At 38.7% G+C, this 27,472-nt stretch overlaps 1 protein-coding gene across 1 annotated transcript in view; it reads left to right on the top strand.

The window, feature by feature from the left end:
- lrfn5a (leucine rich repeat and fibronectin type III domain containing 5a) overlaps positions 1-23,978 on the top strand; it is a 63,037-nt gene extending 39,059 nt beyond the window's left edge. Inside the window, exons 2-3 of the mRNA XM_039672796.2 lie at positions 10,673-12,080; positions 22,202-23,978. Of these exons, the coding sequence (XP_039528730.2) occupies positions 10,693-12,080; positions 22,202-23,186 (2,373 nt within the window). The 5' untranslated portion in view covers positions 10,673-10,692 and the 3' untranslated portion in view covers positions 23,187-23,978. The remainder of the gene's footprint in view (positions 1-10,672; positions 12,081-22,201) is intronic.
- The last annotated feature ends 3,494 nt before the right edge of the window (positions 23,979-27,472 follow it).

Here is a 27,472-nt window from a genome sequence, read left to right on the forward strand (position 1 = left end):
AATTTTAGAACTCCTTAACTTGAGAAAATGCTTTGTATGTCATACGTATATCAATTTTGGTTAACTGTCAAAGATAACTGGCCAAAACGTGACCACATTCATAACAACAAATCTAAATCTCGTGAGATTCACAGAATGAGTTTTAAATCTTTCTCTTTTTTCTCTCTTCATGTCCATATCCTGCTTTGCATCTGTGCTGTGTTGACACATTTTAAATATTTACGATAATATTTTCAGTGAGGCAAACATGCTTAAAAATTCATGTGTGTGTTGTGTGTAAAATATGGCCAGTGTGAATTATAGAGAAGGTTTTTATGTTTTTACCATTTGAATGATGCATGAAAATCATGTCTTTCTCATTCTCTCTGTCACTCTCAGGTCAACAATCAGTTGCTACACACACAAATACACATGCACATGTAAACAAAAAAAGGGCCAACAATTAAAATTTTTTTTTTATTATTCCAAAGATCCCAAATTTCTGTAAGATTTTGTTTTCGGTCTGGTAATAAATCCGAAATGGCTGCATACAAGAATAACGATCCACATCTGTCGCTGAATGAAAATATGCTGTTCTTGCTTAATTGTGCAACTGCAACACTTGTGAAGATAAACTTATATCAGAATAATATCAGATTTCATATGCATAATGTGCAATAAACTGTACTGTGTAATAGTATACAGTTCTCCCCCACAGAAAAGAAAAAAAAAGAAAAAAGCTATTTAACATGCAGCAATTATCTTTTTTTTCCCCTGAAACATTGTTTGTAAAGTTTCCCATCTCGGGACTGAGCTATTGTTTAACCGAACGCCTCACTTCATTAAGGACTGTGGTGGGTGAAACATCCATACTCGCTCAGACATGCTTGATTAGCGAGTGTTTGTCTTGGGGCTGCTCTTCACGGTGAAGTACACGGCAATTGCTTCCTGTCAAAGTGACTGACAGCACTCTAAAGCTTCCTCATTACACTATAGCTATCATTATGCTTTTCATGAGAGTCTTCTGCGCATGCATCATCTACTTGATATTCAGTGGGGTCATTTGCCATTTAGAAAACTGCAATGTAAAGAGGTATTTTGTTTGGTAGGGTTTTAATAGAATCAGTGATTTTTTTTTAAATATTTTGTTTTTTACTTTCCGGCACTTGGACAGACCAAAGCGTCCACGCCCTCAGATCACTTGGATGTGGCTGTGGTTACATGAGGTAAAAATAATATAAATACTGTTCATTTTCTCACTCAAACCGCTCGTTTCGTGTCTTAGGCCATCAATGTGTACTTACATTTACGAGTCATGTCTTATTTGGACTTTTCTGTGCATGCTCTTTGAGGTGAACCCCATATACCGGCATTATATGTCTGACAGACAAGAACGGTTTGACCTAAACATATCAAAATTGAAAAAACTGTGGAAACAAAGACATCTAGATCTTGGATGCCCTAGAGGTAAGCTAAAACATATAAAAATTAATTTCAAACGGAACTATCCCTTTAATGTACAATGACTACTATTTGCTATAGGAAGTGAAATATTAGATATTATTCCACATTGTTAGCTCTATCTTTTATGTGAAATTATTTTTTATAAATAATAAAGTGAATTTGTATTTTGATTTTGGTGTAAAGAAGTCCTAGAATTTGATAGTCTGATCCATCATCCACTTAGTCATCCATTACACTGGTGCATTGTGGGATACAGTATTCCACACAGCCCGTTGCAAATATAATGGGTCATCTGGGTATTCTATGCATACAGAACATTTGCACACTGTGCAGTATGCGCACTATACTGTATATGCTGCTGCAGTAGTATGGTAGCACTCCTATTATATCCAAATGCTAAGCCTGATAACAGTTTCAAAATAGTAATCATACAAAATGTAGGATTTTAAATTTAGTTTTGTGATTTTCATTTTTTATAGGACTAGTAGTGTGTTCTGTCAAATATATTTATTTATTTTTATCACTTAGAGGCCCTTAATGAAGCATGAATTGCAGAATAATTAGGCCTATTGTTCATTAGTTTGGTCCTTTCTTAGTTTGTAACAGAATTGGGAAATGTGAATGTGCTAATTCTAGGATCTGCAGTCATACATGATAAAGAAGGGTGATGAAAGAAAAGATTTGAGGACGTTGGAAGCTTGAAACCTTAGAAACATAAATCAACTTGGGCTGCCAACATTAATGCGTTAACGCATGCGATTAATTCAAAATCCTTAATTGGTTAAAATAATTTAATGCAAATAAAAATCATTAAGGTAATTTACGTCACACAGCGAAGTCGAGAGCATCTATAATGGCACAAGCACCTATATCCCTGGTAGGTGGAAATTTCTATTCTAACCCAATTCCTCTTCTTTGTTTGCGATCAGATCATTTTACATTTGACAGTTTTGTGAGAACCTTCAATCCGATGGTTTACTTTCCTCCATATAGCAAATGATGACAAAATTAACGTTAAACAAGATTAATAGTGTATGCTGAATTTTAAGATAAGTGTGCAATTAATCGTGATTTAAAAAAGAAAAAAAGAACACATTTAGCTTGTCTGTAGTGTATTTAGGGATAAAGCACTGCTATTAGTTACAACTCAACAGGTTTAATCAGCATCCGTGCTAAGATTTTCACTTTTACTAGTAATGCAGGAAAAGCTGTCAGATTTGTCACCTATAGCAAAGTTAGCAGCTGCTTTGATAGTTACTGGAAATCGTCTGTCCAAGCCCCTCCCAATTTATACCCTACTTTCACTTTTTAAGCAGTATAGCTGACCAGAATTGGATTGTGTCCTATTCATACAGTAGTCAAAATATATACAATTAGTTTTTGTACACTGATAGATTTCTATAAGCTGTGTCAAAAATGGGGTGGAGCCTAGTGTGAGTTAGAAAGAATCAGAACCCCCTGGATTATTCGCACCACCCTAATAACCTCCCTGCCAATAGACCCTTGTCTATCCGTGTGGCTTTCACACATTTTTCAGTTCATCTTGAGGCAAAACATAATGCACATCTGCCTGTTTTGCTTTACTGCACTGGTGAAGAGCCAATGCTCGTGAATCAGATCCACTGGCATGAATCATACCCTCCACATACTATTCCCTATTGTGCATATGCACAACACATCAGTCTCCATTACAGCATCACATTACTCTCTATCTCTCTTGCTCTTTCCTTCTTCCTTCCCTTCATCTCTCGTTCACTCAAATCGTGCTGCTCCGCCCTGTCCACAGTTTGGAATGAAAAGCAATAGTGAAGATCTGCAGTGTTGGAAAAAAAAAAAAAAAACAACATAATCTTTGCATTTGCTACTGTATGTGACTGGGTGACAACCAGATGAGTCATTCACGCAAGAGGGAGTATATTATCTTGTCCAGAAGTCATCTATCTGTCATCATTTTCCCTCAAAGAAATACCCATAAATGAATTGTACTCACCCTCATGTTGTTTCATATCTGTATGATTGTCTTTCTTACGCGAAAAACAAAAGAAGATGCAGGTTATTGACACCAGAGTTGTTATTGTTGACTAAAATTAAAACTATTACAAATCATTTTAATTAATTGAAATACAGCTGAAATTATTATGGGTGATAATGTTTATGACAGTTTTAATTATGTTTCCTGAGTTTGTTTGTTTACGTTTTTTTTTTTTTTTCATTGATGTGATTATGATTTGCACCTGTTGTTTATTTTGTCGATTAGTTTGCGTTGGTATGTAAGCCCTGTGTTCCGGGAGTCAGTGTTGAAGTACTCGAGACTCGGACTCGTCTCGGACTCGGTCTCGAGACCATATTTTAATGGTCTTGGTCTTGTCATGGACTCGTGTCCATTTGGACTCGGAATTGACTCGTACTCGAACATTTTTTTTTTTAGGACTCGGAATTATTCCCGAGTCCACTCGAGTTCAATTAAAAATATTTTTCATGATTATTAATGTATGTTAATAAAATATTTCTTTAAATTGATTGACACGCCCAGTGATTGGTGATTTTCTAGTGCGCAACTGCGCATGACAAATTGTAATAAAATTACTTTTAACACCACCTACTATGTGGCCTTTTTACCCTAAACTGATCATATTTTTTAAACTCTTAAGTAAATTCAGTAAAAAAAAAAAAAAAAAAAAAGGATTTCTCTAAGTAAATAAAAGTAAATTAGGTAATCAACCCTCACTGGTCTCGGTCTCGACTCGGACTCGACCGGCTCTGGTCTCGGACTCGACTCGGACTCGACTCTCTATGGACTCGGTCTTGACTCGGACTCGACTCTCTCTGCTCTCGGTGTCGACTCGGACTCGAGTGAGGTGGTCTCGACTACAACACTGCCGGGAGTCTCTCGCATATTGATAGCGGCTCCCTGATGCCCACAAATTAGTTAAAATCTCCTGAAATCTAGAGCGAACAAGAGCGAGCAAATTAGAGACCTTGTGTGTGTGCGCGTGTGCCTCACGAAGCGCATATAAGGACCCAACCAAGCAATTGTCAGTGCAGGCGGGCTTTTATCTCTGCTATTCCCGAACCAAATAATCACAAATTTATGTTACTTTATTGAAATGATGTTAGGAAGTGATATTCAGCTTGCTACATTTTTAATGATTACAGTAGTTAAAACAGCTAAACTTCAACATTTTAGCTATAAAATTCCACATGCAGTAGCTAATAGTGTGCTATGACTTTGAAATAGCGTATGTATGACATGCGAACAGTTATGTTCATATGTTCATTGTCTCCAAATTATCACCAGAAATGTATTAATATTAAGTCTGCTGTTTAAAACGAAGAACCAATGTAGGAGAATAATTATTATGTGCAAACAGTGGGAAACTATGTGAGCACATGTGAGCACTTTTTTCAATCTATTAGAATAACATAATTAACCTATGTTTGTCACAGTTACCAGCTGGTGTGCCCAGGTTGACCACCAGAGGGCACTCCTTCTCTAACTTTAGCCACTCAGTCATTAACTTCAGTTCCCATAATCCTTTGCCCGGACTCATCACTTATTATTACATTCACCTGTGTGTCATTACATTGTTTGTCTCACCCTATTTATACCATGTTCTCTCTGCCATCTCTCGTTTTGTTTTTGTCACACGGCATTCCTGAGCGCTCTCCCTCTCTTTTGTAGTGATGGTGAAATTAAGCTTTGTGAAGCACTGAGGCGTAAATTGGTTCATTACTTGAAGCTTTTCAACACGGTGCACACTAATGACATATTGTGGTCAAAAGGTGGAAAAGCTACCTTTCACAATTGTTTGTATTGTTTTATGTGATAAATCACTTTGTGCTATGAAAACCACAAAGCAATAAAAATCATCAGTGTTACTGTTGATTTTTGCACAATGTATGAACAAAATGAGTCTATGAATTAATTTATGAAATAATTTATACATAGTACAAATTAACTCGTAATGCAGCCTGAAAACTTCAGCCGTAGTCCTAAACCTATGAGTTTATAGGCAAGGCTCATATAGGCATATATAATCAAAATAAAATAAAAACTATTGTGGAATAGTGAAGTGCTGGGTAGTGAAAGTGCTTGTGAACTGGGGAGTTGGGTACTTGAAGAAATTAAAGATTTTTATTAAGGAACAGGACTTGTTCAACGGTGTGGGGGCTAAGTCTATTTCTTTTTTTATTTACTACTTCCCCTGACTTCCGAACGGCCTCTTTTCTTGGCTGGTTCCATGCCGAAAAGAGCTCACTCTCAGTTTCAATCTCAGTCGGTCTCAATTCACTACCGAAGTGCATGACACTTGAAACCTGCGGGATCGTGCTAGTTTTAAATCAGAATATGAAGCAGTCACATGGTTGTGTGTCGAAACGAAGCTTTGGACGTCACCGATCACATGGTTATGGCAAGACAAATCAAGCTACGGTACAGTGCTTCATGTTAGATGCTTCTTTTTTTTGGTACAAGCTTCGAAGCCTCGGTGCCGAACGTCAAAGTGTTTTTGAACCTTGATGATTCTGGATTTTCCAATAAAGGTGCGCTTGGATCTCACCTAGTCTCAGAGCTATTCGTGACAAAAACCTTGATCACATCAAATCCAGCAGCATGGTAATCCAGGCGCGGAGGGAACGATGTCAGGCATTGACTGCCCGTCTGTCACATCAGAAAATGTTTTTGATTATTCCCTGCTGGTCCTCCGCTTAAGAGTGTCGAGAACGAAACTAAGAGCCTGCCCTTTGGGGAGCCCTGTGGAAATTGATGTCTGCATCCCATTGTCAAGTGTGCTTCGGGACTCATCGGTTTACAGCGAACGCACGCTGCCCTCTCTGACCCACAAGCTTGTGGCTAGGCAGCTCTTGTGTCCGCACATCAAGAATCGTTTCGACCAAATTATGCCGGAGAGCCACTACAGGGGATCGAGAACGAATCTCAAATCATCTTCCCGATATCAGTCTCGAGATGCTGGTTCCCTTTGTAGAATATTTCAAAGCATAGCAAGACCTGCCAAATATTTCTCCTTTGGTCCTGCACACAGTAGAGAAGGGTTACAGGCTGCAGTTTGATTCCGCCCTCCGAAATTCAGCGAGGTGGTGTTGACTGCAGTCAACCCAGTGCAGGGTCGAGTATTGGAACAGGAAGTAAAAACTCCCTGCTGGTAAAGGAGGCCATAGAGCATGTTCCTCCGCTGGACAGGGAGTACGGGTTCTACAGCCTCTACTTCATAGTTTCCAAGAAGGATGGGGGGTTGCGCCAATTTTAGATCTATGTCATTTGAATTGGTCTCTGTGGAGATTCAGGTTCAAGATTTCGTGAGTCATCGTGAGTCAAATCAAATCTGAGGATTAGTTTGTCACCATAGATCTAAGGGACGTATACTTCCACAAATCCATCCTTCTATCTCACAGGAAGTTCCTGAGTTTCGCTTTTGGGGGCAAAGCAATTCAATATCGGGTTCTGCCGTTCGGTCTAGCTCTCTCCCCTCGCACATTTACCAAATGTATGGATGCAGCTCTAGCTCTGCTGAGACTTCAGGTTATCAGGATGCTGAATTATATTGACGACTGGCTCATTATGGCCCAGTCACAAGAGCTGGCATTTCGGCATCGAGATGTCGTTCTTGCCCACATCCAGAGCCTGGGGTTGAGACTCAACACGAAAAAAAGCATGTTGGCACCAGCACAGAGAACCACATTCTGAACCACGAGGGACCTGCTTCCACAGGCCGAGGGCTCAATATTCACCTTCAACCAGACCTGTGGAAAATTTGGGCCTGGCCCCTGAGGGAGCTCAATTCCTAGAGGCTGGCCTGTCGGCTGGAGTGGTTGAGACCATATTCAGTTCCAGAGCTCCTTCCATGAGGAGATTGTACAGCCTAAGGGGTAAATTTGTTTCTACTTGGTGTAGAGAGTGTGAGGTCAACCCAGTTAACTGCCTGGTTGGATTCAGTGCTGGAGCTCCACCAAGATCGCTTCTCACCTGGTCTTACCCCATCCACACTCAAGGTATACGTGGCTACCATTGCGGCTTTCTGCGCTCCTCTGTATTCCCTTTTCCACCAAAGCATTTTGAGAGCCTGTTCAGAACCAGTGCCTGCTCGCGAACCAGTTCTTTATGTTTCGACAGCCAAATAACCGGTTCTCGGCCAGGGGAACTGGTTCCAAAGCGGCACCAATTATTTGCTGGACTAGAACCGTTCTTTTACCACGTCATGCTTACCTCAGGGGCTGTGGGCGGGTTTAGATGTGTTCTAAACATCTTTTCTGACCATAATAAAGGATCACACATCCAGGAGAAACATTTGCAGAAACACGATGGAGTCCGCCTTTGTAATTGTTATGCTTGAAGTTGGCGCAAGCGTTTCTATTATTGTAATTTTTTTATTGAAGACATTATAAGCAAAAAAGAAAAGTGACAATATAGAACAAATAAATGGAAAGAAAAAAAAAGACACAAGACAGGGGTACATAACTTATCAGAAAAGATTACATATCAAACGAAAAGACTCATATTTCAATTGTTTTTAAACCCTTCTTGGTACACGAGTTAGAGATAATCCCAAAGTAATGTTACTTGCAAGCGTTTCTAGCTAAAACGTATGGCGACGTACACAGTGATGTACCAACATCGTTCCCTGGGCACTCTAGTCAGTGGAAAAACAAACAGGTTCTGAAGCGGTTCGCAAGTTGAACTAATTCCGAACCAGTACCAGTTCTGAACCAGTTCTTTTTTTGGTGGAAAAGGGGTATGTGTGATGGGCCTCTGGGGGGTCAAACTTTTCCTTCGTGGAGCTTGGAGGATGAGACCTGTGGCTCATACCAGAGTTCCCACATGGGAACTAGAAGTGGTTCTGGAGTTGGCTGATGGCAATAATTTGTCTCTCAAGGTAGCTTTTTTTAATAAACATTACCTTCATAGAGACCTTCAGGCATCTCTATATCTCATGGGTGCCTGGAATTTATACTCAGTGATCTCATCCTAAGTGTGCCTGTTCACTGAGAACTTTATTTTGTTATTTTTGGAGTTTACAAATCCCTCATTACTATTGACATTCATTGTATGGAAAACAGCAGAGTGAATATTCTATTAACCTCCTTAAGTTGAGTTCTGCAGAGGATAATATCAGGTTTGAAATGACATAGGGGTAAATAAATGATAACAACTTGTCCTATTTGAGAGAGCTGTCTCTATTAGACCATTAACATCAACAAGATGACATCATCACTCAGTAATCATACGTCTTTGGGTAATTTCAGGTTTAATTCTCAGACAGTGTCCTCATAATTTCATAGTCTCTATGTAAGCTGCTGTTGCGGTTTGAGGATGGCTGTTTTTAATTCAGTACTCTCTACGAGTTCATCGTTTTTAGACCCCGTATTGTGTCATTACATACTCAACTTAGCGTAATTATATAATTAAATATAATACAGTTGCCCCCACTGGGTCAGGGTCTTGCAAAAGCGTTCCCTGATCACACACACGGTCATTATGAAACAGCTCTTCTGCACACCCACACAATTCTAATGGTGAGTGAAGAACTCTAAAGTTGGAAAGAATGAGTCACACCTTCGAGAAGTGTGAAAAAGTAAGACAGGAAGATATTGTTAAAACACTTGAAATCAAAGATGAAAATGACGTATTGGGTTAGAATGAATTAATGTAGCTAATAAACTGAAGTGTTGAAATTTCCTGTAATGTGCATGGCATATATCAGCCATGTGTTTTGCCTGAAATAAACCCACACTCCTTTAGAGACTGCTTCGATCTATTTTCAGCAGTGTTGCCATGAGCCATTATTATTAGCATTTTTCATAAAATCACTCACAAATATGGGCAGTTGGCTGTGTTTTAGTGTTTTTGGTCTTATTTACAGTAATGTAGTGAAGTTATTAATGATAAAAATAAGTTGTTTCATTCATAATCAGTTATTGAAATGAGTTAATTAGATATGTTTTATTGAACAAATGATTCATTTATTTAACTGTCATTATAACTGATGATAATAATAACCATAATGTAATAATACAGTTTATATAAACAATGACATTTTCTTAGACGGTTATACTGTGAAACTCTCATAGTCCTCCACCACACCCCTGCTGTTAAACAAGTTACTCAGCAACTTTTACTCTCAGTAAATTTTAAATGAGCTACTTTTTATTTTTACTCGAGTAGATTTTTAGACTGGTACTTTTTACTTGAACTTAAGAAAAATTGTACTGAAGTAAAAGTACTTTTACTTGAGTAGAATATTTCAGTGCTGTTTCCACCTCTGGATAAATGGTTCTGTCATACTTGAAAATGTATTGGCCTAGTTGCTTAAATTAAGCTAAAAAATACTATACACTTTCTGAAAATCTAAGACTTGGGGGACTTTTTCCCTTAGGCCGTGTGTCCACCAAAGCGTTTTTTCACGCGCCTGGCATATGTTTTCAATTGTTTTCAAATGGGAGCACGACGTTTTTTAAACGCCATGAGCGTAACGAGGCGCTGAGCGTTTTTTTTCACGCTGGTGGTTTTACTGGTCGCCGAGAGTTTAAAAGTGTTCAACTTTGGATAAAACGCAGTGCTCATCACTGTCACTTCTTACCCAGCCATCCAATCATAGTAAAGGAGGGGCGGGACTAATACTGTCACAACATTCTTTCTGTACAACGACATCAACCAGCAGAGCTAACCAAACGAAATGGATGAAAAATTATTTTTTTAGTATGAAACAAATTATATGCGAAATCAGTTACAAGTAAACTGTACTGCGGATATTCATATATTCATAGCATCTGTATCATAGCAACGAAACATCTCAACGGAAAAAAACGCTGCGCTGCCAAAACGCTCTCAAGCGCCCAAAGGCCTTATTTTGGATTTTTTTTAATCAGACCAGGTTACTTTTTTTTCTTCTTCTTTTTTCAGATCTGGCAACACTGATTTTGAGCTTGGGAATGTTAATGTTACAAAACTGCTGGTTTCTTTCATCAAACATGGGGTTCTGTTTGTGCAAGATGAACTGTTTATCACACTTCCTGAACTAACTGCAGGATAACCAATGGCCTGCTGTTATCTCATGCACTAAGACTGCGCTAAGCACTGGTGTTTGATAAACATCTACAAATGCAATTATGCTCCAACTGAATAAAGACCTGCTTTGCTTGAAATTGTAGTTCAAAGGCACAGTAGCATATTAATCACGCCCTTTGTCTTTTTTTTTCTCTCTTTTTCCCCTAGGTGTAAAAACCTGATTTACAATGGAAAAACTGCTTGTCTGCTTGTTGGTTATCGGAATGGCAGTGAAGGCCCAGATCTGTCCGAAGCGCTGCGTCTGTCAAGTTCTATCCCCCAACCTCGCAACACTCTGTGCCAAAAAAGGGCTACTCTTTGTTCCGCCCAACATCGACAGGCACACCGTGGAGCTCCGGCTTGCTGATAACTTTGTCACAACCGTAAAACGGAAAGACTTGGCCAACATGACTAAGCTGGTGGATCTTACTTTGTCGAGGAATACAATAAGCTACATCACTCCACATGCGTTCGCAGACCTGGAGAACCTACGAGCCTTGCATTTAGACCACAACCGCTTGACGCGGATATCCAACGAGACCTTCAGTGGCATGTCTAAGCTGCATCACCTGATTCTGAACAACAACCAACTTACCCTCATCCACATGGGAGCCTTTAATGACCTACTAGCCCTCGAAGAACTGGACTTATCCTACAACAACCTGGAGACAATTCCCTGGGAGGCCATTCAAAAGATGATCAGCCTACACACACTTAGTCTGGACCACAACATGATCGAATACATTCCCGAGGGGACTTTCTCCCTCCTACAGAAGCTCAATCGCTTGGACGTGACCTCCAACAAGCTCCAGAAGCTTCCACCAGACCCGCTTTTCCAGCGGGCGCAGGTTCTGGCCACATCCGGCATTCTCAATTCCTTCTCCTTTGCTTTGAGCTTTGGAGGAAATCCTTTACACTGCAACTGTGAGCTGCTGTGGCTTAGGCGGCTCAACCGCGAGGACGACTTGGAGACCTGTGCCACACCCCTGCATCTCTCTGGACGTTATTTCTGGTCCATCCCGGAGGAGGAGTTCCTCTGCGAGCCGCCACTCATCACCCGCCACTCTCACGAGATGAGGGTGCTGGAGGGCCAGCGGGTAGCGTTAAAGTGCAAAGCCAGGGGAGATCCCGAACCTGCCATTCACTGGATATCTCCCGATGGGAAGTTAGTCTCAAACACGTCACGCACGCTTGTTTACAACAACGGCACGCTGGACATCCTGATAAGCACAGTAAAGGACACGGGCTCTTTCACGTGCATTTCCTCGAATCCTGCCGGGGAGGCCCACCAGACCGTGGAGCTGGTTATCATCAAGCTTCCGCATATTAGCAACAGCACCAATAACATCCAGGAGCCTGACCCGGGCTCTTCTGACATCTCCACTTCAACAAGGGCGGGGGCGAACGGCGGCAACCACACCGGCGACGCCAAGACCAGTCCAGATAAGAGGGTGGTGATTGCAGAAGCCACCTCATCTACTGCACTCATCAAATTTAACTTCCAGAGGAATATACCTGGAATACGCATGTTTCAGATTCAGTATAATGGAACCTATGATGACTCTCTTGTTTACAGGTGAGAAATACTTTTCATTCTGTCATTTCTGCTTGTTGGGTGAACCCACATTAAACGTTTATCCATTTCTCGAAGTGGATTTCAAACGGTTATTGTTAGTCGTTGTTTTTATTTATTTGTTCATTTTGCTTCACAGTTTTCACAGACTGAAAATCTTCTACCATCATTTAGAAAAAAAGCCAATAAGGACAATTAGATTAACTAAGACAACACATTTCCATTGTGAAACAACCAAGAAGTTGAAGTAGAATTGTGCGTACTATACAGTGAATTTAATTTTGCACTGTTTTAGGTCTATACATAAAATGGCCTCAACTATTGAAACTTATGGACCACCTTTTTGAATGAAGTCATTTCAGATTTGCACTTTAGTAGATAGAATAGAATAGCAATGAGAAGTAAACATGACATTCGGTATTTCTCTAAATGCGTACAATTTTGGACATCATAATTTTTATCAACTAATTATTAAAGCACAAATATTAGGAAATTAGCCAGATACATTAGTATGTGATTTGAAATAATGAGTTTGTAGATTGAAATTTAGGAAGCCAATTTAATATACACTAGACATTAGATACAACAATAGGTCAGCAAGGAAAGAACAAACTGATTTTGGCCCTTTGAGACAGCAGCAAGGTGTTAAAGAGGCCAGTTGTGAAAAGGGCTCAAATATTATAGCTCAAAAATCCATCACCAGTTTGTGTTGTTCTAATGGATGGATCGATGCTTTTTGTTAATGTGAAATGCTAGAATAGAAATCCATTTCTAATTTTCTCTTAAATGAATAATACTGTGTGTGATTTTTGTTTTTGTATGCTGGTTTAGACTGCCGTGTTTTTGTCTTTTGTGGTTGTGATCTGTCATAGTGTACCATAGCCTTTAGATTGTATTACTTTATTTTAAACTTTGTCCCTTAAATAGTTTACATATCTTTAAATGCCCCTATTATGTTTTTTTTTTTTTTTTTTTTTTTTTTGATGGTCTCCTACAACAGGTTTACATGCATCAAAGGTTAAAAAAACCAAAAAATACACAATTTTTCAATTATTCTCAAATGACCGTCCTATGATTCAATCTCTAAATCTTTCCAGAAGCCTACTCTGCTCTGATTGGTCAGACAGCCCAGTCTGTTGTGATTGGTTGTTACAGCACATGTCAGAAACAAAATGGCCATTACAATAACTGAATTTCAACTCTGGAGGCTTCTTACAACTGTTATTGTAAACACTGTAAAGACCGTAACGGTGGCATCGATTTTACCATATCAATCTAAGTGCAAGTCCGATGAACATTTGAAGAACTAGTTTGAAGAACTAGTTATTCAACCCAAACTCCCATTGCAAGGATGACTTGAGTAAGACATTTCTCAGTAGCTTGGTTTACATGAACACCTTTTGATTCAATCGGAAGAAATTAATCCGATTGATGAATCCGAACACGGTCTTTACATGATACGTCATAATGCTATTTAAACGTCATTGCACATCCGCAGTCCTTTCAGTTTTGGTTTTCAATTCGATCAAGTGTTTACATGTTCTCTCGATCAGATTACAAAAGGAATAAACCACCCCTTTCAATCCGATCGAAATTTCAATTAGATCGAGCTCAATCAGATCGATTAAGGTGTTTACAGGACCTTTATCGATTAAGGTTTTTTAGTCCGATTGTGCGGTCAAACCAATTATAAGGGTCCATGTAATGGCAGCTAGTGATACACAACTCAGTTTGAGGTAAATAATGAGATTTTGCAAATGTAATTCCTCATAACAAGACTATGTCCATCAACATGTGTATATTTATAATTTGTAGTGTGCATGTTAACTTTACCATTAACGGTATCAATAACAGCGCACATGTTAGCCGAGCACTAACTTAAATGACTGATCTAATTTTAAAGTTTGTAAATCCTTGGTAGTATTCATAGTAGTAACAACAATAGACAAGCTGCATTGACTGACAGTTAGATAATAGTGACTATTTCAGTTAGACAGTAATAACGAGAGGTAGCCTGAGACCTACACAATTTAAAACACAAAACAACGTATTTTGAACCATCGATAGAAAAAAATATACATCATTAATCAATCATACTTGCAGGTTGCGATTCTGTGGAGCAAGTCATAAGTGTCCTATCTTTAGTGGATAAGCGTTTTGTAAATCACATTTAGACAGGGTTTTAAGAAACAATCGTCATAAGGTTATACTGCTGTTGTATTTTGTCATCCGCATTCAACCCGTCCAAGTAAGTGCTCAGTCCATTCCTGCTGGTAATGAGAATCAAACCCACAACCTTTGGATTACCAGCCTGAATCTCTAATCATTAGACCATGACTTCCCCCAGCTTTTCTTGTTATGGTTTAAAGAGGTTGTGGGCACTTGGTAGACTGAACACAGAATAAAATCTTTGGACCTCTTTGATTTTGATTAGCAAGCGTGTCTACCAAGAGCATATTAAAGTGTAAAACTGAATAATCATTATAATGTATGACTGATAATATTCAGAAACCATTGTGTGTGTTAGCCAATCTGTTTTAGTGCTATCTCGAACAGTATTTCCTTTCACGTATGCTGTACTCATTAATACGTTCTCATAATTACGTTCTTTGCAGACTCGCTTGGGGGAATCAAAAAGAGATTCATTTTTGGCTTACTTTATCTCAATGGGCTGCTGTAAATGAGCCACAGTCGGCTAATTACAATAACACACACTGGCCATGAGCGTTCCCTGTTCAATGAGACACACTGCAAAAGCAAAGCCATTACCTCGTCATTTGTGTACAGAGCATTGTGTGGGAAGCTCTTTTCACAAACGATGAGAATGAAGCAGAAAGACTACAGACACATCTCAACCTATGTTTTTACTAGAGATCTGGCATCTGGCTGATACCCCATGTTGTTATAAAGTGCTCCCTTCTCAGTTAACACATTAGCAACAGACAGGCCGCAGTGAAACAGACTATAATCGAATTTTCGCCACATATAGGGCAAGTGGAATTTGTTCCTGTGACAAAGCTGAAGAAAAGTGCCATGAACTTATAACAGAGACAATCCTCTTGTCAGACCTGGGGTTAAGTGTCTTGCTCACAATGATGATGTCTGCCATTCTGGAACATTCCGACTTTCACTCCTACGCTTCAAGTCACTATGAAATGTCATTCATAATTCAATCTATTATACAATGTATTTCTGAATTATACAGAATATTCAATATGAAATTGATTGGATCTTTCAATGCAAGCATTAAGTAGTCTGCTGGTTTGTGATGTCTGTCAAAAAGGAAGGTAATTTCGCAGGGGAAACATTTAGATAAAAGTTTATGAAGATTATACGATTTTTTTTTTTTTTTTGGAATAAGGTGCAATGACAATGAATCATGCACACTAACACCAATGTGTGTGTAATTTTCACCTCCCATTTTTGTAAGAATAGGAAAAAGAGGTTACAATTTGCAAGAGCTCACCAAAATTGGACAGTTGAAGACTGGAAAAATGTTGCCTGGTCTGATGAGTCTCGATTTCTGTTGAGGCATTCAGATGGTAGAGTCAGATTTTGGCGTAAACATAATGAGAACATGGATCCATCATGCCTTGTTACCACTGTGCAGGCTGGTGGTGGTGGTGAAATGGTGTAGGGGATGTTTTCTTGGCACACTTTAGGCCCCTTAGTGCCAATTGGGCATCGTTTAAATGCCACGGCCTTCCTGAGCATTGTTTCCGACCATGTCCGTCCCTTTATGGCCACCATGTACCCATCCTCTGATGGCTACTTCCAGCAGGATAATGCACCATGTCACAAAGCTCGAATCTTTTCAAATTGGTTTCTTGAACATGACAATGAATTCACTGTGCTAAAATGGCCCCCACAGACACCAGATCTCAAGCCAATAGAGCATCTTTGGGATGTGGTGGAATGGCAGCTTCTTGCCCTGCATGTGCATGTGCGAAAGGGGGTCAAACACAGTATTATTTTTAGATTATTTTGTAATTTAATCAAAAAATCGTTTTTTTTTTTTACAAAAAAATTGTAATTTAATCTACAAATTACGAATCGATTCCAAAAAATCCGGAATGGAACAGCCCTATATAGTATATATGAAGAGTTTGGTTCCAAAACGCTATAAATCCATTTTGATGAATTTGAGTAAAACTGTGTTTTCTTTAGCAAGAAAATGGGAAGATGAAAACCACTATTTTCGGTTTCAAATTTTCACATAGCATTTGTAGGTTATAATAACAATAAAAAATGAAATCCAGGTTTTGATTTCCAAAGATTTATTATAAAAACAGATCGTTTTTCCCCCAAAATGCAATAAATCCAATAATTTATTTTTTTTTAAATGCAATTAATCAAAATAAAATTTTATACACATTGAATTTCTTGTGCATACTATAAATCCATTGCTTTAATATAACAATATTCGGTAACACTTTAAGGGTTCATGTCATGAATTATCATGAATTCATGAATAAATGAATTATGCATTAATTCATATTAATATCATCAGGAACTATCAACGTTTTTTTTTTTCAACAGTTCAATGTTTTTCATTCATGACTTCATGGATGAACAAAACCTTAATTAAAACATTAACTAAGACGAGCACATCATCATGAATTATGATTTATTAAGCATGATCTAACGTTATGCATATCGCTGTTGTCAACCTTGGGATGTCGCCGCTGAACTTTTTTGACGGCGATCAGCTGTAAACTGGCTTGGTCCTGCTCGGTTTTCATTGACTTTGAATAAAACAACTGAAAGTTTTCCAAAAGATCCTCTGGGGGTCAGTGTGTCAGCGTGACAGAAGTTTGATGCTGTCGTGTGAGAACAAGCAACAGCCGGCATTTCCTCCTCTCGTGTCCATCTTCTTCCTCACGTAAATGATTCGATTTCGATGTCACGTTTACCCATGCAGGATGCCTTACCCTCCGCAGGTTCACCAATGCTGTCAAAATTATTCATTTTTTTGTTTGTTTGTTGATCGAAAGGACAAAATAGAGAAAACCTAGGAAGCCGGGTTAGTTAAAGCGCTGCCGTTACTGTTTACATTGCGTGGAATGGTGCGTTGCGATTGGTTTAGCGGATATGTGGCATTTTGCAGAAAAGGGAGACTGGCGTTTGTCGCGGTTTGGAAAGAAAGGGAGAAAACATTACATAATAACACGCCGGATATCCCATTTTACGTAAAATTAAACATTGTTTTGTATCTGGTCGGTATTGAAAAGTCCGATTTTTGCAGTAACTCATTTTTTTTTAAAATGGCGTTTATCGCGTTTTGGAACCAAACTCTTCATATATATATATATATATATATATATATTCCCAGTATTTTTTGTCATTGTCGAGGATTGCAAATATATTCACATTAACAGTGCCAACTGCCTGCTAGTATCAAGAAACTCCTCCACAAAGAAGAAACGTATGCTACCCAGATATACTGACACTAATGCAGTCTAGGCAGTGTGCTAATTAGATGTTACATTTAACAATAAAGAATCTAGAAATGGGAGGATATATTCCAGTGTCACTGCATACAATTACTTACTCAATACTACTGTTGAACGATGCAAATATTTTTAGTCATTTTGTGAAACATGACCCTAGCAGCTAGTTTCTTGACACCATTAAACACACACTGAGTTACTTAGAACAACCCTGCAATTAAAATGCTCAACTCATTCATTTGTATGTATGATGGGGGACACTCTCACCCAGTATACTGAAACGCTCTGACCGGCTGTGGCGCGAGGCCGCTTCTACTGAGAACCTTTGTGCTCCAAATCCAGTCGGTTTGCATGGGAAATCACAGAGCGCTTCTTTCAGCTGGCTGAATGAGCTGAATGTTTGCCAGGCTGCAGAGGAGACAGGTGGGGCGTGTGGGGAAGGATGATAAGAGATGCCATTGTTCACGTTTGAAGTGAACGGTTCAGAGAGTGATAGCAGACCCCAGGCCTCTGCAAGTACAACAGAACTTCCTCTAGATACAGCACCGAAACAGATTTACTGTTGCTCCAGACTTACGCTCTCTAGATTATGTGATTAAACATGCCTGCAGCAGAGTAAACACGGGACAAATAAGAGATCAAGTCTTGATATCACAGTTTGCTTTACGCTTTTATTGTAACATGCTCAGAATGGTATAATAGGTTCTCCACATGTGTCATGCTTAAATCTGCTGCACAAATGAAAATGCAACTTGAGCATTACCATATTTATCAATAGCTTAGGACTAGTGTGTTCCTGTACTAGAGTGTGTGTGTGTCATATTTTTTATCCAAATTATGCATTGCTTTATTTGTAATATTTTTATGATTCATTATTTTATTTTATTTATTATTTAACCCATTTCGATGATTTTGCTTCGCATCAGGATCCTGATCAGACTTTAGGGGTTTTATTTGTTTTATTTTAAGAAATGAATACTATAGATAATTCAGCAAGCATGCAGGGGTCGTGAACTGCATTATTTTATTATTTTATAATGTTTCCTGGGTGCATCTATAATGTTGGCATGATTTTCACATCAAAAAAATCGTCATAATTTAGAAATAAAAGGCACATTTCCTAACCGGATTTTATCCCTCTGATTTGAACGCTCTGTTTAAAGAGTTTGCTGTGAGACTTCAGAGTAAACACTCACTGCTGTGTTTGGCTAACATCTTTGCAAATGAAATATTGCAAGTATTACATGTGGAACTCTCTTGAAAACTTCTTTTACCATGTTTTTATGGTTAACTAATTGTGAAAAATGTTTATTATTATTATTTTTAGATCTATAGCATTATATATTTAGATCGTGACATGAAGGTTGCAGTCATGAGCATTGTAGCCAGGGGTAAACATGATCCAAAATACATATTTGATAAAATACATAACCAGCCAGTGAACAAAACTATATGCTTTCCTTAGCTCGATTCAAAGCGGTAAGCGTGTAACAATGTTCGTGGATTTCTGCGGGACATTCGAGCATGTCTTTGCATCATTGCGTCACATCTGTACACAGAAAGGAGGAGTCTCAGCTAGTAGGCTACATTGCATGTGAGGATGGCAGATCCAGAAAGGTTCAAACAACAATCACTAGTGGCAACTAGAGATTCACCCGCTGTAAAATGCAAAAGACTCCGTTCGGACTTTGGAGTGGCTACAGAAAAAAGAGACTGTAACCGGACCCATGCGAAAACAATAGGGGTGTAACGGTACACAAAAATCACGGTTCAGTACGTACCTCGGTTTTAAAGTCACGGTTCGGTACGTTTTCGATACAGCAGAAATAAAGAAATGCCAGAGAAGTTTCCTATTTGTTAAAAGAAAAAATTTTGAAACTTTCAGGTTTATAAATGGGAGTCATCTTTGAAGGATGAACAAATAATATTTTGGTTATCACATTAAAAGAAATAATTTAAATATATTTATTTATTTATATAATATTTGAGTGTTGAAGACAGTGCTGGGAAATGATGTGTGAATTTACTTGAAAGCATTTCACTATTCCAACCAAACTGGTTACAATTAGTGTTACTATATTAAATCCATGGTGAATGTTGCTAGTCTGTGGATGTACTAGTTCAATTACAATGTCATAACCAGAACAAAAGTGAATGTTTCTTACTTGTTCATTTCCCAGTGAAAATTATTATGTTGGTCATACTTCCAAAAAGAATAATCTGTGATTCTAAATGCCAGTATCCACATCGGCGCAGTGACTGACAGCCTCACTGTCTCCTCAAACATTTTGTTCATCCGCGCTGTGCCGTGTCGAGGGTGTTGAAGTACAACTCACGTAAATTTGTATTAATTCCGCGAATGACTGCAATTGCAGATTTCGAACAGAGATGGCGACTACAGACTGCAGCTTTAAGTCTTTCTGCAGATCCAGCGTCAGAAGCAATGTTATGCATCCAGTGTTAGCACCACGCATGTTATTTAACTATTACTTAATTTGCAAATCAGTTGGCGGGGCTACAGTGGTAGTAATGTAGAAGTAGGCGGTGACCTACTCTTTCACCTATAGGTTTCACGATAGGTTCTTTCACCTATCTTGGACTAATATGTTTTCAGTTCTGAAGCTTACAGGATATTGTTATAGTATAGTATGAAGGAAAATTCGATTTCTCAATTCACAACCCCTTTTAAATTAATCAAAAGTGACAGTAAATGCTAAAATGTTTTTTTTTTTTAAAAAAAGGATTTCTATTTCAGATGTTATAATAATGTTTCACGATATTACTGTTGTTTTTTACCGTTTAAGGTCAGAATTTTTCCACAGAAGTCCAAAGACTAAAAAAAAGTATATTCTGACCTCACACTTTGAATGATGGTGAATGCGTGAAGTATTACAACAAAAGGGACTCAACAAATTATAGGTAATGGACAAGCAATAACATGCCATGACATCATGTATATGTATGGCATCATATATTTTTATAACTAAGTATAAATATATGATGTTTTTATGAAATGTTTTTATCAGTTGAATAAGCATTTATCTCTGCAGGTCTGCAAAAAAAATGTTCTCAAAAAAAGCCAAATGGTGTAAACATTTTGAAAAAGTCACAGCACATAAAACTTTATTTTTTTTCCTTATCCATATATGTAGGATATTACTCTCTCAGGGCTACTGACAAATTTTGTAAATTAACCCTTTAAGACCGACGGGAGCGTCGGCGCTCCGGTTTGCGTGTGTCTGTTTAACAGCCTATAGAAACTGAAACCAAGTGGCTAGCTCAATCATTCTTTTTGCATACAAAACCAGAGATGTAAAATTGTCAGATCAAGCCTCCAACATGCGCATGTTGCGTTGTTTTCACCCTCTAATGAGTCTGTACAAAATGCGCAAAATGCGTTTCTCAAAAAAATCACAAAAATGCATTGCACGTCTTTGCACACATGATCTGTAGATCTGCGATTGATAGTAACGCCTTCCGATGGCGCATTGAGGTATCACGTTCGGTGCACATGGCAGATCAAGCCTCAACATGCTCATGTTGCGCGGTTTCCACCCTCTAATGAGTCTGTAATAATGCGCGTTTCCAAAAAAACACACAAAAATGCATTGCACGTCTTTGCACACATGTGCTATAGAACCGCAATTGGTAGTTGCGTCTTCCGATGACGGATCCATGGACTGATCACGACATCACTTCCTGTGCACTTTGACCCCAGCTTGTGTCGCATGTAGTGACGTCAGAAGCAGCGTCTTTTGGCCATGCGTTTGACTGAATATATAATAGGTTTGACTCGCACTTGACTCCCATATGTTCCTTCTTATCATTATTGTCTTTTTACCATTGCTCCATTCTATCATTTCTTTCTCGTTTATACACTCGCAAATACAAGCACATTCACACACACACACACACACGCACCCCCCCCCCCACACACACACACACACGTGTGCGCATGCGCGCAACGTTATGTCAAAATGAAAGCACACGGACGCACCGAATTCCTTCTGCTCATCGCCTTTATTTGTTTATTTTATATTTATTTTATTATTAATTGTTCTGACAGGGTCTATTTAATTTATATTCTAACCAATTCAATGTTCAATCAATGTTCAAAAGCAAAATGTTATCTGTTTGACCACAAATGTAATTGAATATTTTACATATGGCATTTTACTCCCCTTTTTTAAATGAGTGTATCTTAAAAACTAATTGATGTTAACAGTTCAAATCAATTCTGTATAGTTTTAAACTGTTTTATGCACATTTTTCTCATTGACAAGTTTGAGGTTTACATTTATCATTTTTTTGTATTGAATAAAATATGGAGATTTTTTTTCAAAAAAATTGTTTTTCTTTTTGTTTATTGCATTTTTGAGATATTTATCTAGGTACTATTGATTTATTACAAACATAGCCTTCAAGTAGAGAAAGTAAGGATTATTTGGATGTATGGCATGTGAAAATGCTCAAAAGAATGACAGCACAGCATGTAAAAATAGAAAGATATACTCTGGTGGAACTGTTCTATGGCAGGTCATAAAGGGTTAAAATTTTGCATGAACTGATACCACTCTTGAGGTTGTTCAGAAGGTGTAAAGCAGTTTAATAAATGAAAGATGAATGAACCATATCATGTTTTATTCCAACACTCTTATTTTCTTCACCCAACAGAATGATTCCCCCAACGAGCAAAAACTTCCTGGTGAACAACCTGGCTGCCGGGACGCAGTATGACCTGTGCGTCCTTGCAATTTATGACGACGGCATGACCTCTCTGACGGCCACGCGGGTTGTAGGCTGCGTGCAGTTCACCACCGAGTCTGAGTATCTACGCTGCCACTTCATGCAATCCCAGTTCTTGGGTGGAACTATGATCATCATCATCGGGGGCATAATCGTGGCCTCCGTCCTCGTCTTCATCATCATCCTCATGATCCGCTACAAAGTGTGCAACAGCGGCAACTCCGCCAAGGGGACCTCGGTCACCGACGTGCACTCTCAAACCAACGGGGCGCAGTCCCAGGGCTGTACCATCACGCCGTCTGCGTCCAAACAAGGTGCTTTGAGCTTGGAGGCAGGCGAGGGATGCCAAAAGAGCTCCGCCGCACCTCTTCCTCCCCCTCCAGATTCCCAAACCCAAACCTCAGAGACCTCCATTCCAGACTGCTCCACCTCCACTTCCCTGGCATGCCAAAGCTGGACGACACCCGGCTCTTCAGGGTCACTAAAGCCAAAGCGCAAACCAGCGCCAAAGCCCGTCCCCGTGGCCGGTGCCACCGAGCCCAAAGTGGAGGCGCTACCCAACGCAGAGACGCAAAACACCAACCGAAACAACTCCACTGCCCTTCAGCAGACTGTCCCAACCCCTCCGCCCCCATCCCGCTTTAATGACACTCCGATTTTAAGGAGGGCGCGTCCTACTTCGTCCAAGTATATGACACTGCCCGCCGAAGGAGTGCGGGCTAAACGCAGGTACTCTTTGAACGAGAACCTGTCGAAACACCACTGCTACATTGGCCCGCAGAAGCTGGGGAACGTGTTTTGCAAGCGGAGTATGTCTGTAAATGGGATGCTAGTCCAAATGGCAAACTCGAATCTAGACAGCGAGAAAACGGCGTTTTCCAGTTCAGAGTGGATTTTAGAGAGCACCGTGTGAATGTACGACTGCTGCGGACTAGATGGAGTGCCTGTATCTCATTGTGTATGTGTGGGTGCGTGTGTATAGGCTCTCAAAGTATATAAATGTGTGTGTGTGATCGTATGAATGTGCACGTTTTGCACCATTTCTTTAGTTTCCATCCGCAAATCATATTTTCTGCTGTCTTTTTATTCATGTTTTCTGGGAACCCATGGATTACTGTGGATATTTTCACCCAAGAGAGACACACCTCCATCTTCACTGAACACGGTGAGCTTCACGATTAGAGGAAAGCATCGGTGCCTTCCTGTGTCCTCTTACCAGAGGGCTCCTACTGGATACAAGCTTTGTGTCAGTTACACAGATAGAAGGAAACACACGAGATTTCACAAAAAAGCCTTTCTATTCAAGGAAATGACATTTCCTGCATATTATAGAGAAACTCTTATAAGAAAAAAAAGGAAAAAAAAACTATATAAGGACTTGATATTGGGACCTGTTATTAAATTGATATTTTTTAAAAAAATCAAAGCTTTTTCTTTTCAGTGACATTTTGCCTTTGTTTGAAGGCACAAAAAAAAAAAATCCATGTACAGAAAGACAACATCTGCTGTGTTCTTATGTTGTGTAAAATTAAATAAAAAAATGAAACCATTCCGTCTGTGTTGTTATGAACGCAAAACAAATGTTTATGAATCATGATACTGCTTCAATTTGTGTAATAGAGTGATGTTTCAGGTATATTTTTATATTTTTACATTTCATAGCCATACTACAAAAATATTTCAAATGGTAAAACGGGTCATAAACTTGGCCTTTCCATGAACCACATCAACAAAGTAAAATAATTCAATAAACATTAACTAAACAAATATGCAAACGTTTTTTTTTTTTTTTTTTTAATAAAACCAATGTGATTTTACAATGAGACATCTGTGAATGTCATATTCTGGTACAATCATAATCATTTTACATATTTTACTGAGAAAAGTACACTTACCATCTAGAATATTGTTATTCAGATTTTTTTATTTAGAAAAAGAATTGTATTAAACTGTGCATGTTAAATGTTAAAAAACAAGGTATTTTCTGTTCCTTTTTTCTTTTTCTTTTTTAGATAATGCAGTGTACATTTGTATAGGGAGTTAACACTTTTTCACAGGCCATCTTCTTTCTGAGGATTCCCAGAGTGGAATGACAGCTGAATCAAGACTTCCTGAGCTGTAGAAAAATATGATTGGTATAGATGTTCTGGGTGGGTTTGTTTTCAGTAAGTCCCTTTAAAAATGTCCCGATCAATGTTGAAACGAAACATACACCTACATGTGAATGGTTACAATTCCTTACAAAGGGTCAGGTGACTCAGGGTTGCAGGAGCTCGCATACAAATGACCCCTTTAAGCCATCTTAATAGTAAGTAGCTTTGGGAAGATCTCTTTGATCACATATGGTTTCCGGTTGAAGGGCTTCAGAGGCCTTACGTCCCTCTTCAGCTTTACTGTCTCATAGAGAGACTCACAAGTCAAAGTACCCATGTGAATCTACCATAAAGATTTAGCCGAAGGCACTGACATTTTAACAACCCTCACTCCGCTTTTTCTGTCACCAGTCTTTAATCGGAATGTGTCGGCTCATTAGAGGGGAGAAGGGCAAACTCTTTAGGGGGAAATTAAAGCTTAATCATTATTTACAGAGATGTCTACTATACTTAGGTATGAATGGGATAAAATGTAAATACATGACCTTTTTCTACTACTCATAATAATGATAAACTTTATGGATATGAAACACAATTTACATAATCTTATACTTTGCCAGTTGTTTACAAATCGCTATATTCTGTATGCACATAAATGCAAGTGAAAAAAAAAAAAAAAGTTAGCACATCATCTGCATTCCAATGACAAATGGGATGTCAGTTAATTACACTGGCAAGTGCAAGCCTTCTTTCTTCAGCTCCGTCTGTCAAAGACGACAATGGATGTGACCGGGGATAGTCATCATTTACAGCAGCGACCACTAATTTAAAAAAAAAAATTCACTCAAATTAGATAGTCACTGGACCAAAACCTAATGAAATCAGCCCTTTCCATCTCCCTCTGTCTGTAAGACAGCCTTTTAAAATGCCTAAGACAAGAATATATATGACACATATATCCCATGCCAAGCTGAAATAATTGTTTAATTACAAGTCCAGGAAGTTGATAGTTTTCTTTGTTTCTTAAATAAAGTTGCATCCATTCATTAACTTTTAATGTATGCAGGGAGGGATATGGCTATATTTGGCTTATGATAAATGATTGACAACTGCGTGCGATTGAAATCCCTTTAAATATAAATCCTATATTGCTGGACAGAAGATGGCAACCGCTTCCCTGCCATCTGGAACCTCTTCTAAAAAGAAATATGTGAAATATGCACCCAGGTGCCTGTTGGCTTAAAACTCACATATATATTATCTCTGAGCTTTGTACAACTGTGCACAGCAGAATAATGAAACGTATGCATGTACGTAAGTGTACATGCATGCACACACTAATGGGTATTGTGAGGTGCACATTTGCCCTTATTACATTTGTCTTTCATGTTTTAGCAATATTACAAGTTGCATTGACATCCTTTTTCGTGATTACGAACACACAAAAAGATTATCTTTGATTGATTTTAGGGTGAAATTTGACCTGTTTTCATGAGATTGATACAGAATAAAGATGTGTGAAGGTCAGCCAAATTGCAAAATAAATATTGATTTCAATAGTTCAATATTGATCTTTTAATTGTAATATCAAGCAAAATAAATATGAATTGGGTAAATTATCCTTAAAAATTACTTCTACCTGAGCCGAATAAGTGTTCTTAATGACATTTCTATTAGATTTGAACAAATTAATGCTAACCTTAAAAAGAACAAAAACACTTGTTTTCACTTATGCACAAGCACCGGAAACAAACACCATAAAATTTGTGGTAAAAATACATTTTACTAACCTAAATTATTGGGTAAAAAATGTATTCATGAATTTTTTGAAAGCCCAAACCAAACTCCCTGTGCAACTTATCAAATCTTTCGAGGATTTACATGTCTGAACAATGGATCTCAATGTCTGATTAAATAAAAACTTTTTTATTTTTTTATTTTTTAAATCAAAGGGGAAAATCAAAAATTGTGACAAAGTACAAATATTTTCCATTTAGCCAACATTCAATTAAATGGACTGCATTTATATGGCGCTTTCACAGACCCAATGGCCACCAAAGCTCTTTACATGTTGCCTCACATTCACCCATTCAGTCCCTCATACATACATAGACGGCTGTGTCAGCCATGCAAGGCACCATCCAGCTCATCAGGAACAGCTGGGGTTAGGGGTCTCTCACACACACACACTGTCACCTTGACACTTGTCAAGTGGAACCATAGATTAAACCACCAACCTTCCTGTTTGTAGACAACCTACATGAACCACTGAGCCACTGCCACCCCATTAGTGTAACTGAACCCCATAAGCTGCTATTCAATGATTTCCCTCAGAGCCTTGGTTGAGAGTTCTAAAAGCCCCCACTTGCACACTTCAGGAAAGTAGTTTAGTTTCTGCCTGGTGTGTCTTGTCCAGAGAACTGGGGAGACTAATGAGAATAGACGCAAGTAGGCGGTATGATTCCTCTCAATTAGCTTTGATTTGCACTTTAAGGAGAGTGTAATTTAACCACATTCTTCTCCACAACAGTTATTGCGTGGAAGGAATGGGGGATGCAAATATAAGGGAAGGATCAAAGCCGTGAGAGCTCTGTGCTTCAAAGAGGCCTTCAGCATGAACACACAGGATCCACGTTAAGTCTGCGAGACATCTAAGGTGTTGCGCTGTCAGAAACTCAACATGGGAATGTAGTCGTGGCCAAAAAGTTTGTGAGTTCAAAAAGTAAAGGGAAATATTAGAATTGTCAAATCAAGTCAGAGGCAAAGTTTCTGTTCTCTTTTATTTATTTATTTAAGTCGAAACATTATAGTTTATACAAGATAAAAGATCAGTGAATTACTGTATATACACATACAAGAACAGAAAGAAAGAAAGACGTACATGGACCACACACAAAATAAACAAAACAACAACAACAACAACAACAAAATAAATGCTAATCAATCTAGTGATGTAGGGTAGTGCGGGGCACAACCTAACGCGGGGCTAAATGTTACACGGATCTTTTACGTAGTTACTCAGGGTCACGCAGGTTGTGTTTATGCTATTTTTCTCTCGCTGCCAGAAGATGGCCTCCCGTGGATATGTGGAAAGTTTTGGTAATAT

This window comes from Pimephales promelas, chromosome 15 (assembly GCF_988280905.1).
Source record: "Pimephales promelas chromosome 15, fPimPro1.hap1.1, whole genome shotgun sequence".
In the NCBI taxonomy this organism is placed as follows: domain Eukaryota; kingdom Metazoa; phylum Chordata; class Actinopteri; order Cypriniformes; family Leuciscidae; genus Pimephales; species Pimephales promelas.